At 35.1% G+C, this 13,823-nt stretch overlaps 2 protein-coding genes across 3 annotated transcripts; one reads left to right on the forward strand and one right to left on the reverse strand.

Moving 5' to 3' along the window:
• The first annotated feature begins 834 nt into the window (after positions 1–834).
• LOC145610338 (RAF-like serine/threonine-protein kinase 20) lies at positions 835–10,654 on the forward strand. Of its 2 annotated transcripts, XM_081665668.1 has the most exons (10): positions 835–3,701; positions 3,800–3,901; positions 4,276–4,428; positions 5,836–5,999; positions 6,179–6,326; positions 7,365–7,487; positions 7,555–7,642; positions 9,595–9,791; positions 9,866–9,988; positions 10,373–10,654. In XM_081665668.1, exons 1-8 carry the CDS (start codon positions 1,263–1,265, stop codon positions 9,759–9,761), a joined length of 3,384 nt encoding a protein of 1,127 aa, XP_081521794.1. In that variant the 5' UTR covers positions 835–1,262; the 3' UTR covers positions 9,762–9,791; positions 9,866–9,988; positions 10,373–10,654. The 2 variants fall into 2 exon arrangements, with proteins under 2 accessions (XP_081521794.1, XP_081521793.1); XM_081665667.1 differs by having other exon boundaries at positions 9,595–9,988.
• Positions 10,655–11,914: 1,260 nt separating this feature from the next.
• LOC145611443 (large ribosomal subunit protein eL33y-like) lies at positions 11,915–13,616 on the reverse strand. Its single transcript, XM_081666774.1, has 4 exons — positions 13,474–13,616; positions 12,863–13,091; positions 12,727–12,772; positions 11,915–12,157 (listed from the first exon to the last, which is right to left on the reverse strand). Exons 1-3 carry the CDS (start codon positions 13,539–13,541, stop codon positions 12,731–12,733), a joined length of 339 nt encoding a protein of 112 aa, XP_081522900.1. The 5' UTR covers positions 13,542–13,616; the 3' UTR covers positions 11,915–12,157; positions 12,727–12,730.
• Between the last annotated feature and the right edge of the window lie 207 nt (positions 13,617–13,823).

Here is a 13,823-nt window from a genome sequence, read left to right on the forward strand (position 1 = left end):
AATATATACATGTTACTCTGTATATTTTATTTCATGTAATTTTGTTTTCAAATACCTTGTACTTAATAGCAATTCCAGTCTTATTATAGTATGTTGTCATTACGTCTCTAAGGATCTGTTCTAATTTACTGAATTGAGCTGAACTGATTGGAGCTGAACTGAACTGAAATGAATAGAGTTGAAATGAATTTTTTTATGAGAGAAGAAAATTTATAACTGAATAGAACTGATTGGAGCTAAACTGAACTGAAGTGAAATTAAGCTGAAGAGAACATGCCCTAAATCATTTAGAATTTCATTGTAATACTTAATAGCAATTCCAGTCTTACTACGTACTACAACGATTTAGGACATTATCCGGGTTAAAAACTAATTTTTTTTCTTAAACTATGTACTACATGCCAAATAGGAACGCCGCCCGAGAAACTGAACCAAGGGACCAAAAAGGAATATCCTTTACCCAAATTGTCCATCCCTATGTTGGGCATTTACGCTTATCAAGTTTCTAAAAACAAAATTCAACCAAAATCGTTATGGTCCAAATTCATTCTCAATTGCACAACAAATTAACAATCAAACATTTTTTAGTGGTGACTACTACTTGTAACTGATGACGCAAACTCAAAAAATTCAATTCATTTTTTAAAAAAAATCTCAAATTCCACGCGCCAATAACCCAATCACAGATCACGTGAATCACACGCTATTTAAACGCCTCTACAAAAGTTCAAAAAACGTACTAAAAGGTTCCAGTAAACCAGGAAGTGCCACGTGTGTCCCCACCTGGCACAAAAGCATCGCATCTCCTCAGAGCTTCATTCATCGCACAACAAAATAAAATCAAAAATAAAATAAAATAAATAAAATATTAAAAATGAAAATAAAAAAATAAAAAATAAAAAAAAAACCACCATAAGCGACGAACGAAGGAGCGAAGCTATGGCGGTCATTTCTCTCTCCTCCAATCAACACCTCTATCATCATCATCATCACCATAATTTTCTGCAATTTTCTTCATTTTCATCTTCTCTGAGTCGAAATTTTTATTAATTTTGATTTGATTTTGATGATGATTATGACGATGACGATAATTTGATTCTTGAAAAGAAAACGAAATAAATCGTCGTTTTTAGGGTTTCAATCGAGTTTCCACTTGTCAGGTAATTTGATTTTTGAAATATCTGGTTCAATTGTAAGATTATTGTGTAAAATTAGAGTGATTTTGGTTGTGTTGAGTTCAATGGTGAAAATCTGGGAATTGTATGAAACTAATGTGTAATAATAAAGAGGTTGAATGTTTGGGGGAAGAGTTTTTATTAATTGAATCTGATAATATTATTAATAATAATAATCAGCTGCAAAATCAGGCTGTTTTTGTTGCAATGGAGAATAATAGTAGTATTATTGGCAGTAATAGTTATAATAATTTGAATATGAATATGAATTTGAATATGAATGATGAATCTTCGGCATCTAGGGTTAAGTTTTTGTGTAGTTTTGGGGGGAGTATATTGCCGCGACCTCAAGATGGGAAGCTTAGGTATGTTGGGGGAGAAACAAGGATTGTGAGTGTACCGAGGGATATTAGATATGAGGAATTGATGGGGAAGATGAGGGAGTTGTACGAGGTGACCGCGATTTTTAAGTATCAGCAACCCGAGGAGGATCTAGATGCACTTGTTTCGGTTGTTAATGATGATGATGTTACTAATATGATGGAGGAGTATGATAAGTTAGGGTCTGGGGACGGCTTTACCAGGCTTAGGATTTTTTTGTTTTCTCATCCGGAGCAGGATTCGTCGTTGCATTTTATGGATGGGGATGACAGGGATACGGAGAGGCGGTATGTGGATGCTTTGAATAGCCTGTGTGAGTCCCCTGAGTGTAGGAGACTACAACAGTTTAATGATTCCCCGGTAATGACTCCTGTTGATGAGGTGCATATTGCTGATCAGATGTTTAGTTCGATGAATCTCGAGGGGAGTGTGCATAATCAGAGGAATTTTGAGATGGGTATGCCACAGTATAATTTAAGGAAGCTTGCTATTCCTAGTATGGGTTCAGGGCAACATTTGGGTCATGCTGCACAACGGTATAATGAGGAAACTCAAACTCCGTGGAGTCCGGCTTTCTATTCCCCAAGATGTGGGGGACCTCATGATACACGCACTTATACTGAGTATCCATCTTCACCGTCATCTGCTCGTTATCGTATGCCATTTCAAGAAGTGCCTGATAAATGTGGGGATAGGATGCCAGACGAATCTTCTCTTCAACAAGGAAATGGTCAAATCCCATTTGATCCTCAACAGCAATACTCTGACAATGCCCCCTGGATGCCCCCTGGAGGTATGCCTGTTGATAGAGGTGGGTTCCCTGGCAATATACTTAATGAGCATAGTGTTCTGGACAGACCAAGCGTCTGTGAGAATTGCAAAATGACTTTTCAAAGGAATCCAGCTGCTTCTGACTATCACTGGAGGCCTGAAGGTCAGGGTCATGTGGAACAGTCGGCTGTTGCAAATGGATACCCTCATGTTGCAAATCAGTGTGTTGAATGCTTTCCAAAGAGGGAACCTGTTATGTTGAACACGGATCCAAAGTTGCAGCATAGTATAGCTGGAGTTGGAAGGATGGGTGAACATTATAACTTAGATGGTTCTGGTGCAAACATCACTATGAGACCGAACAAATTACCTGAGGGGCAACTTGTGTCACCACCTTATGCCCCTCTTGAAGATTCTTGCTACACCCGACCTGGTGCTGAATTGGGAGGTGAGGTTTTCCACGGCCAAGCTGTTGCTGCTGGTTCACAAGCTCACGTTCCTTTAGAGGAACGAGGTGTCCATGCTACAAACTTGCCATACTCTTATGGCACAGATATTCCTCACCAAGTATTACATGGCCATCCGTCTGCACAGGCTATGTGGAGGAATGTCTCAACCCCGATGCATGTGCCTCCAGTGTACGATCCTTCTAATCTTCAGCTGAGAAACGGTATGCCTAGCCCATCAGTTCCCAGGGCCAATGTTGATGCCAGTCCCAGATTCTTTGTTGGAGTCGATCAAAGTCCTTGGGGTGAATCTTCCCGGAGTAGGTTAGGAGTTGAAGGATCCGCTACACCAGAAAGTCCTTATGGCCATTTTTCAAAATTGAGTGCTGGTGCTCCTTTGCAGGAAATTCACCCAACATATCCTCAAGATCCTTTAAGAAACACACCTAATATCGGTAATATTCCTCCCATTGAATCTCTGAGACCTTCAACTATAATGAATGATAATATGCTTTCTTCTGGAGCTAGAGATCATACTCCTGTACAAAGAATAGATGCTAGTAATGCTGTGGTCAGGTTAGATGAAAGAAACATTCATCATGAATCCAATGGAACTACTCACTTGAGAAAAGCTGAGCGCCCAGATATAAATGGTTTCATCTGTACTCAAGAAAATAATAATGCAGAGAATAATTGCAATGTGGCTTCACTTAATACTATGAAGCTAAATAACTGTGGTGAAGATATTAAGTATGGTATTGAACTGGGAGAAACCAATACTTGCCCACAGGCAGACTTGAGTTTCTTGCCTGAATTGGTAGCTTCTGCCAAGAAAGCTAAACTGGAAAGTGTTGAAAGGGTGAAAGCCAGAGCTCAGGAAGATGGCAATCCTGCAAGAGTTGCTAACATTGATGAAACAGGATCACCGGTCAGTGTTTGACTGACTTGATTTTGTTTTAATCCCATCTATGTGGAAGTTTTCTTAATTCAATCGCTTCTATGATGAACTTACGAGCTGTTTAATAGGATGTTGAAGGTAATTCTGAGCGTGACTCTGACGATAACATTGATACATCTAAGATTGAGCACACAAAGGCTGAAGATGAAGCTCTTGCTAAAGGACTTCAGGTGCTTTCTTTTTAGCCCCATGTCTTTTACTTCTGTTTTTACAAATTCTCTTTCATATTGAGAAAAATAGCAATAGAGACCTTCAAGCATCAGTCCTGCCAGCAGAGTAAGAGACCGTCCAGGCAATGTGCTTTCGCCTGTGTCATTTGTTTAGGGTGAAAGACGTTATTATTGAATGTCTTGGTTGAGTTCAGGACTTTGGTTGTTTTCATTCTTACATTTTTTTTCTTTTAAACATGCTATTACTTATTTGCAATCATTAGATTCGAAAGACATTTTATGGAATGCGTTTTTTTTTGCTTTTGTTTCTGTAATTACTGATTGTGAAGTTCAATTCACGACTAGCATATAACTCCTCACTTTTGTTGATTCAGATAATATTCAATGATGATCTTGAAGAGATTCGTATGCTTGGTTCTGGTACGTATGGTGCTGTTTTCCATGGGAAGTGGAAGGGTTCTGATGTAGCTATAAAAAGAATCAAAGCTAGTTGCTTTGCTGGAAGACCTTCTGAAAGAGAACGTCTTGTATGTTATTTTCATTTCAGAATTTACAAATCTGAATTATTTTATTTTACATGACGTGGTGATAAATTTTGCTCTCCATGGCCCTTTTATATTGTGATGCCCATTTGGACAGAAACAGTAATGAATGAATCAGATCAGTGAATCTGAAACATTAATCTAGACTATGGGTGTGCTTGATTTACTGAGAATGTATAGCTTTCTTTTTTTAGGTATAATAAATAAAATTTTAGCTATAAACTTAGCAACAAGGATTAAACATTGAAAAGTGAGTAATAGCTTTCTTTAATATTATGCGGAGGATGTGCCTAATATATTGCTTGAAATCTGCAAAAGGTAATGTGAAACACCATATTAGTGTAACTATTGTGATTTTCTTTATTACTACCCTTAGTACTTGTCTTTAAATTTTATCTTAACAGCTCTCTAAATTTCCATTTCCTTGTTTTTGAAAGAAATAAAAATTGCTCTTACTTTGGCACTCTTTTATTCATTCTAACTTTGGTTACTATTACCATCTTAGTCTTTTTTATTTTTAATGGGCACTTCCCAAAAAAAAAAAAAAAAAAAAAAAAAAAAAAAAAAAAACAGGGAAAAAAATATACAAATTTTTATTAAACCCTACTAGATGTTGGGTGATTGGTTTTCATATTGAGTGATTCTCGGGGATTTAATATTCGTCCCCTGCCTCACTGCCTTCGGCTATACCTTATGTGAATGTTTTAACAAAAATTTCTTTTGTACAATCACGTAAAGGCAATTAATTATTCCTTCATCCCCCAAAAATTAACTTACATGGATTGTTGCAAGTCATACTTTGGAATTGTTTCTTTGATTGATTATACTTCATCTGTTTCTCTAAAATTGCGTCACTTGAATTGGACACATTATTTAATGTAAGAGGAGAGAAAGTGCAAAAAAATTAAAAGTAAAAAGAATATTTAAGGAAGATAAAGAGGATGGGAGAAAATAAAATAGTGTGCCAACTATGAATAAATTAGGCGTGGAAAGTTGTCAAAAAAGGAAGGGTTGCAAATTTAGTGAAACGAAGGAAGTATTATGTAAAAGATTATATAACTGCATTTGTGTGAGTATTTTCTTAAAACACATTTTATCGACAATTTGTTACCATATGTCCATGTGTACATTTTTTTTTCCCCTAAATGGAGTAACAAATCAATGGTCAAACGCTAGAAGATAATGTATTTTGGCCTCTTAAATAAAACCCCTCTTCCTTTTTATTTAGTTATTTTTATTTTGTTTAGTTATTTTATTTTATATGTGTGAGCATGTTTGACTATTTAGTTTGCTTATAGCTGGCCTGCACATTATGACTATAAGTATATTTGCACTTTATATAAAATTGAGCTATCTAAGAAACTGATGACTTAATTAATGATTTTAATATAGATCGCGGACTTTTGGAAGGAGGCTTTCCTATTGAGTTCGTTGCATCATCCGAATGTAGTTTCCTTTTATGGTATAGTACGTGATGGCCCTGATGGGACATTAGCAACTGTCACTGAATTCATGATTAATGGATCATTGAAACAGTACTTGCAAAAGAAGGACAGGTATTGGCAACTAATGACTACTGATGTACAATAGTGAATTTATTGAGCTGGTTGTTGTGAAGTGTGTAGATTGCACTTTTACAATCTTCGCACTCTTTGGATAAGGAAGGAGAAATATTGAATTTTTATTTTTTATTATTTTTCAGTAATTATTAAGTAAAATTTCCTTTTCTATACAGAACAATTGATCGCCGTAAAAGGTTAATCATAGCTATGGATGCTGCTTTTGGAATGGAATATTTGCATGGGAAGAACATAGTGCATTTTGATTTGAAATGTGAAAATCTTCTGGTCAACATGAGGGATCCTCATCGACCAGTGTGTAAGGTATGTGCTTCTTGTGTATCTTGATGATTAATGCTCATCTAATGAGGTTTCCAGAGAGAGTTATACTTTGATTTTCTTATTTGCCTGCTATGTGTGGTCTGGCCGTGTCTCTATAGTTTTTTTAATTTTATATTGCTGTGATGCCTCAAGCATTTAATTGTGAATTTTTTATCATGACATTTGATTCCCTTCATCTCTATTTCATGCCTACCTGAGTTCGTACATGATCTGATGTGGTGACTTTACATTAACTAGTTGATGTGATTTGCTAGTAAGAGAAAAATGAAAATATATTAACTATTTGCTGTGATCCGCTAGTTGATGTGGAAGCTCTTTAATTTGTATAATCATTGCACCTTGTATTTATGGTGATGTGTTCATAGCTGAATTTTATAGGACCTACCTTCAAACCCAGGAATTTAGGGGATATACAGTATATAGTAATATACGATTTATGGGGACCGGATTGTATTAAAAGATGGCTGTGAATTGAAGCTGGGCCTTTGCCCCGGCTTAGCAGCCTGCATCTGAACACATTTTAACAAGAGATGCTGAAGAACATTGTAATTTTTCTGTGCCGTTTTTTTTTATTTAAAAAATAAATATACTACGTATATATTTTTTTAATGATATGTTTGTTACATTGTACTTTTAATTTATTGGCTTTCCCTGCCTCTCAAAGTTCATGTTTCTGGGGTTTATCCAAAATGTTGTTTAAATCAAAGTTTTTACTTGCTTTACATGTTTTTATTGGTGTATTAGTTTACAGATAAGGCCCCTGGTTCTTCCTCCCTTCTGCAATTTTCTATCATCAATTCTTCTTAAGAATTTTCTTTATATAAAACAAACTAATATCAAATAATTAGCCATTACTGGGTGAAACTCGTTAAAGGCAGTGAACTACTTTGGCTTTTTTGGTGCTAATACATTAGTTTGTCATTTTTAGTAATCAGGAAATAACAAAGATTGTATTGCACCAAGTGTGCATTATATCAAAGATGAGTAGAGTAGCATTTGACCTTATTTTTCGTGTCCTAGATTGGTGATCTGGGCTTGTCAAAGGTGAAGCAACATACATTGGTGTCAGGTGGTGTTCGTGGAACTTTACCCTGGATGGCCCCAGAGCTTCTCAGTGGAAAGAGTAACATGGTGACTGAAAAGGTGAGTGTTGGAATTATTCCCTGTTTATTCCTCTCCTTGATATTAACCTTACACTTATGTGATGTAGATTGATGTGTACTCATTTGGGATCGTAATGTGGGAGTTGCTCACTGGAGAGGAACCTTATTCAGATATGCATTGTGCCTCAATAATTGGTACGTGAATCTTGTAGACGCTCTAAGTGCTTTACTACGACGATTGTTAATTTTTCAGTCCGCTTCCTTTTGATATAAATTTGAAACTCGTATCTATGGTGCTGTGACGCCTGTGAGTGCTTATTTGTATTCTGATGTAAGTTTAAGTGACAAGAAGAATGATGATTTTAAGGTGGTAATATCATTAATTCGTGCAGAATTATAATGATGATTGTACTCTGAGTTTGGAATATGTAGAACACATATAAGACAAGTCCATTATGGTCAATGCCAATGGTTACCTCTTACCTCGCAAAAAAACTGATTAAATAATTCTTTAGAATGATAAAACTCAAAATTTTATTATGGTTTATTCAAATTCATTTACTGATTTTTTGTCATTTTCACTTAGATGAAAAGGAGGCTTTCTTCTGCTGCTTGGTTGATAGGATCAGGGTTCCTTTTTCAGACTGTAGGATTACGAGAGATATTCTTATTCTGTATAACTCTATTCATTATTTTCCTTCTTTGAAAGGCAAAATTCTTGCCTTTACTAGCCGAGAATTGTTTTTGTATGGGTTTATTGAAGTACGCAGAATAGCTATACCAACATATGAGATTACCATAGCTTTTTCCCTAGCAGTTTTGTGTTTCCTGATCTCTAGTGAAAGGATGACCCTACTTTGGCATAAGAGTGCTCTTGTAGTCCCGTATAATTCTGTCATGAACCAAGTTTGTTCAGCATCCACTTGAAGAACCTGTTAACTCCCTTACTTAAAGTGTATATAGTTACTTTTTTTTTAAGCTTGGGTAATTTTTTGATCTGTAGCTCATCTATAATACGGGAGGTAAGTTATTGTAATGAACTAATTTTTTGGTCTATATTTTGGATTTCAATAATGCAACAATTAGATATTAAAGCTTGAATATTGATTGAAAATAGCAAGGTTTACAAAGGATAAGATTATTGTAGGCTATCAGCCTATCACTCTCAAATAAAGGCTTGAGGCCATAACTCTCTAGGTTTTCCAATACTAATATCCGCCCACTATTTTCTTTCTACTCCCTCTCTATCTATACTATGGACTTTTAACCTTGTAAACTAATGTTACTACTAGAATACCCATTACACCTCCTTAGATCATTCTATTACAGTTATACAGTGACCATAGTCTTCTCTCTGTATATTTCCTTTCTATCAGATTTTATAGTTGCCAATAGTCCAACAACAAAGCACACAAACTCATCACATGTATATGTATTCTTTAATATATATATATATATATATATATATATATATATATATATATATATATATATATATATATATATATATATATATATATACGAAGTATATATTTTTAACTAAAGGCTGAGAGGATTTTTCTTTTGTACAAAAGAATTAAGAGTGATGGAAAAGAAGTTAGGTGTTTTGAGAGTGGAGAAGAGTTGGGGTTCAGGAGGAAAGGCAGGGAGAGTGAGGGATCCATTTTCCCTTGTTCTAATGGAAAAGAATTTGGGAGGTTTTACGTATCCTTCTTTTATTGATATAATAATTCATCAAATCCTTCTAGACCTGGAAAGAAATGGCTGCCAGCTCCCTGTCCTTACTTTTTCTTCTCTCCCACACTTTTTTTTTTTCTAAATATGTTATTTAAACGCAGTATCAACCTTTATTATATTTTCAAAATCCCTTGGCATTCCTTTCGTCACCATTAGGCATCTTGATCACCAGGCTCAGGGAGCTCTGTATACCTTGAGTCCTTGAGGCATCTTGATATGTTGCCACTGTTTTACTTGGAGGACTGATGTCTGAAGATAGAGGGCTCATAATTTTTTGTTTTATTACTTAAGGTTTTTAAAGTATATGCACTTAGACTTTGGTTTGATTTGATTGGGAATGTACGAGTGTCTGAACAACAATAGAGAACTGTAGCTGTAGCAATTTGACAAACCCCGCATGTTGCTTGCAGGTGGTATTGTGAACAATACATTGCGTCCCCAAATTCCAACTTGGTGTGATCCTGAATGGAAGTCTTTGATGGAAAGCTGTTGGGCACCTGACCCGGTCAATAGGCCATCATTTACAGAGATTTCCCAAAAGCTAAGGAGTATGGCTGCAGCAATGAATGTCAAATGAGGGCATAAGGCAGCTCATGAACTTCTGCAGGTTTGATGTCTATTAGCTTGACACTGATCTCTCAAGTTTTGGAAAGCTAATTATTATGCTGCTTTCTGCTTCAGACACAACTATGGAGAAGTATAACAATTTTAGCATTTCATCATATATAATTCTGTGTCACTATGCACACTCTAGCTGACATTCAGAAAGATCAGAAAGTTGGGAGTGCCATCCCAAAACCGAATGTAAGTGTTCCTGTGTGCAAGACTTTATAGGCTATACCGTTATTCTATTATTCTGAGCTAGACTAACTATGTGTGTCATGAGAAAAATGTGGAGGGGAAGACAGGATATTGATGGGGAGTGGAAGGGAGGAGAGAGAATACTACGGGCTGGCATTTTCCTTCCAAACCTTGAGACGATTTGTTTTACTATGTATTGAAAAGGAAGGAAAGTGTATTCCTGTGATATTATTCCTACCCCTTCTATATCCTTTTCTTAACACGAGAGAATGGATCCTGCATTCTTCCTCTCCTCCCTGCCCTTTATTATCCTTCCGTCTGAACACACTAAAGAACCTTTAATTATGCTTTGGGGTTTGATTGTCGAATTGTATTCCCCTTGTGCAGAATGTCATGCTTACAACACTGGATGTCAGTTCGTAGTAGTGGATATCAGAGAAGGGCTCTTTGATTTCTAAGCTGAAGTAGTGGATTCCGTTGTATATATAAGCCAATATATGATATAGCATGATCCATATATAAAGGAACAAATAGTACCATAACTTGCTAGGTTGTGATCGCTAAAGTGGTCAAGTTTTTTTGGTTTATATTGTAGATTAGGAATAAATTATGTGTAAACATTAAATCAAGTATGCTGTTGTAAAGAAGTACATATGATTTTTGCTTCAACAGCTCTTTGTAGTTCATTCTACTGATGTATTGACATCATATTCTCGTCGAGCATTATGGTAGATGTCTGAGAGGAGAGCTGGGTTGAAATGTTGAATAGAAAATTGTGGTATAATTTTTGTGAAAACTGGTGAGATTTCAATTGACGCCTTGGCAGTTTTGAACTTCTGATAATTACCTTTTGTATGTTTTTCCTCTTTCTTTCTTTCTAGGTTTTATGCAGAGTAAAAATTTCAAGTAAATTCTTTAGGAAAAATATATATGGAGTAATAATAATCTTTTTGATTGCTTATTCCATTGTTCCTAGTCTCCTAGACTTCACCAAATCCACCATTTTTGTCGTTCATCTTCATTTTCTACTCCTCTCTTCAAACCCAAATACACCCCTATATCTGCCATCTTGGTAACTTCCTTCAGTTTCCTCCTGTCCTCCAATGCGCTCCACCAGCCGACAGTGGAGCTGGATATGAGGTTGAATATGGTGGAAAGAGTGAGAATGTTTAGACTAATCTAAAAAATTTCGAATTTCTATTGCCAACTTTTATGGACATGTCTTGGTTTCCATTGTTAGCTAGCTCAAATTTCCTAACACTTGATGCAGTAAACTAAATACCATAATCTACCCCATAAAAATCCTACCAAAAAAAAAAAAAAAGATTATTACCCATAAATTCCTAGAACCATAATATAAATAATTAACACACACAATTGCAGAGAAATTATCTCAGCTCCATGAAAACCGAAGCAACACCCATATCCAAAAAACAATCAACGCTTCAAAAAAATTTAATACTGTAAAAAAGGGGAAAATTTCTCATATGGTAATTTTTGTGAAATTGCACTAGAAATAAAAATTATTGCCTTTAATCAGGAAGACTTTAACAAAACCTAGTGCAAAAAACAAAATGATGAACTTAATGAGAAATAGGGAGTAGATAAAGTATGAGATTGTACAAAGAGTCAATGGCTAATGAGTTTAAGGTGCTCGATAGACTTGGGTTTTTCAATTAGGGATCAGATTAATGCAGTACTTTATGTTCAGTGAGATCGCATTGGGACTTCAGTAGCAATAAGAACTAAATGTACATCATGGACACCTGCTGAAGCATTGCACCGGTATTCATTGAGATTTAGATGATCCGCAGTTACACAACTACAATAACACAATTTAGAGGGTAACTAAGTGATACACAAATTTTCCTTGAATCCTCCACTAGATAAACAATCAGGCATTTAAGAACAACAAATTAACAACCATCATTAACTTGGAGCAATAATTCTTCAACATTGAACAAAACCAGTAGTATTTGTATACTGAGTGAAAAATTAGTTACAAAACTTCAGGTTTCAGAACCTAACACAAATTTTTTTACTCAACACACAGAATTATTTTATTACAAACTAGATAATATCGAAAATGGCTCAGCTTGAAACACCAGTGAACACTGAACAGCTCTAGTAAAATAAATCCTCACTTCACCATCTTGCATATGCAACTTCGATCTGCAAGAGGACATTTAGAATACAGTTAGTACCTGAATTTAGTCTAGAAATCACTAGCTCAAAGTAACACAGCAAGCCTAGATGCTGTAATCACACCAAAGATCATATTATCGTCTAATTTACTTGCCTTAATGTCAACAAACATAAATTGGTAAATCATATAGGAGTAATATATTGCAGCACCGAGAAAAGTGAATAAGTTGTGTGAAACGTCTTTTATTTATCAACAAGATAATCTGGGGCTTGTTAGCTGAAATGAAGGCAATATTCAAGAGGAAATTGGACATCAAAGATTATAGAATTGATTTATGAACAACTCATAATTGAGCAACTGAAACTTAATTAACCTAGAACAAAAGGAGGGAAAGAGAGATCGAAATCTGATATCCAAAATCCTATAAATTGGAGGAAATTTGGAGTTTAGCACAACAATCCAAACATCAGTAACAATTGTAAATTTGATTTCATAACATTTTACTACAATACAACTACATTTTTTATCATCCAACAAGATTAATTAAATTCTGATCAATATAATAAACATCACAAATGCCTAGCAATTACAGTACCTTATTAAATGTTGCTGGGATACATCATAACTCTAACCTTATCTCCCTGCAATAATATCAAAAAATTCAAAAAATAAAATCAATAATTCAACCCAAAATAATAGAACAAATTGAATAAAATGAAAAAGAGATATACCATAGATTTAGGCGGAAGGTTGGAAGTGAACTTAGCACGAACAACACCAGTATTACCATGAGGTCTGCAAACTTTACCCCAAATGCAACGATAGTGGGACCCATTCTTCTTAATTTGAGCTTTGTAAATGTAAGCAATCCTCTTTCCCAAATACCATGATACTTCTTCTTGTGTATTTACTCCTTCGATCTGCACTAAGGATGTGTTTGGGTACTGGTTTGATTTCGACCTATTATTTTACAAATTCAATGATTATTTTAAGAAATGCCCAGTAATTAGAATCAATTGAAGACACAGAAATTATGCAGCTTTTAGAATTTAACAATGTAAAAGATGATTTTAAGCAATACCCACTAATTAGAATCAATTGAAAATACAGACATTATACATCTTGTAGTATTTCAGTTACAAAGTAAAAAAATGATTTTAATCAATACCCAGTAATTAGAATCAATTGAAGATACATAAATTACACATCTTGCAGTATTTTACAAAGAATTAGAATCAACTGAAGATACAGAAATTCAACATCTTGTAGTAATTGACAATTTAAAAGATGATTATAAGCAATACCCAGTAATTAGAATTAATTGAAGAGTGAGAAAGTTCACCTTTTGTAGCCTAGGATTGATCCTCTGACATACAGCCTTACACGCTCACCTTGACGTCCCTTTACCATTTTTGCGCTTTCGTAACTTGTGTTACAGGAGAATGAGCAACGAGCAAGATGATAAAAATAAACCCTACGGAAGTATTTTTTATAATCCGGGTATGGGCTTCAAGTCTTCAACCCATATCCTAAGTGGATACTATAGAGTACTTCTTACTTCCTCGGTTTTTTACTTGAAATCATTTTGACTTTTGCACTATTCACAAACAATAATTGACTAATTTTGTGATTAATACTACGATGAAACATAGTCATGTTTCATGTGTAATTTTGTTTGAATCATTTTAATGT

This window comes from Chenopodium album, chromosome 24, assembly GCF_948465745.1.
Source record: "Chenopodium album chromosome 24, dcCheAlbu1.1, whole genome shotgun sequence".
Classification (NCBI taxonomy): domain Eukaryota; kingdom Viridiplantae; phylum Streptophyta; class Magnoliopsida; order Caryophyllales; family Amaranthaceae; genus Chenopodium; species Chenopodium album.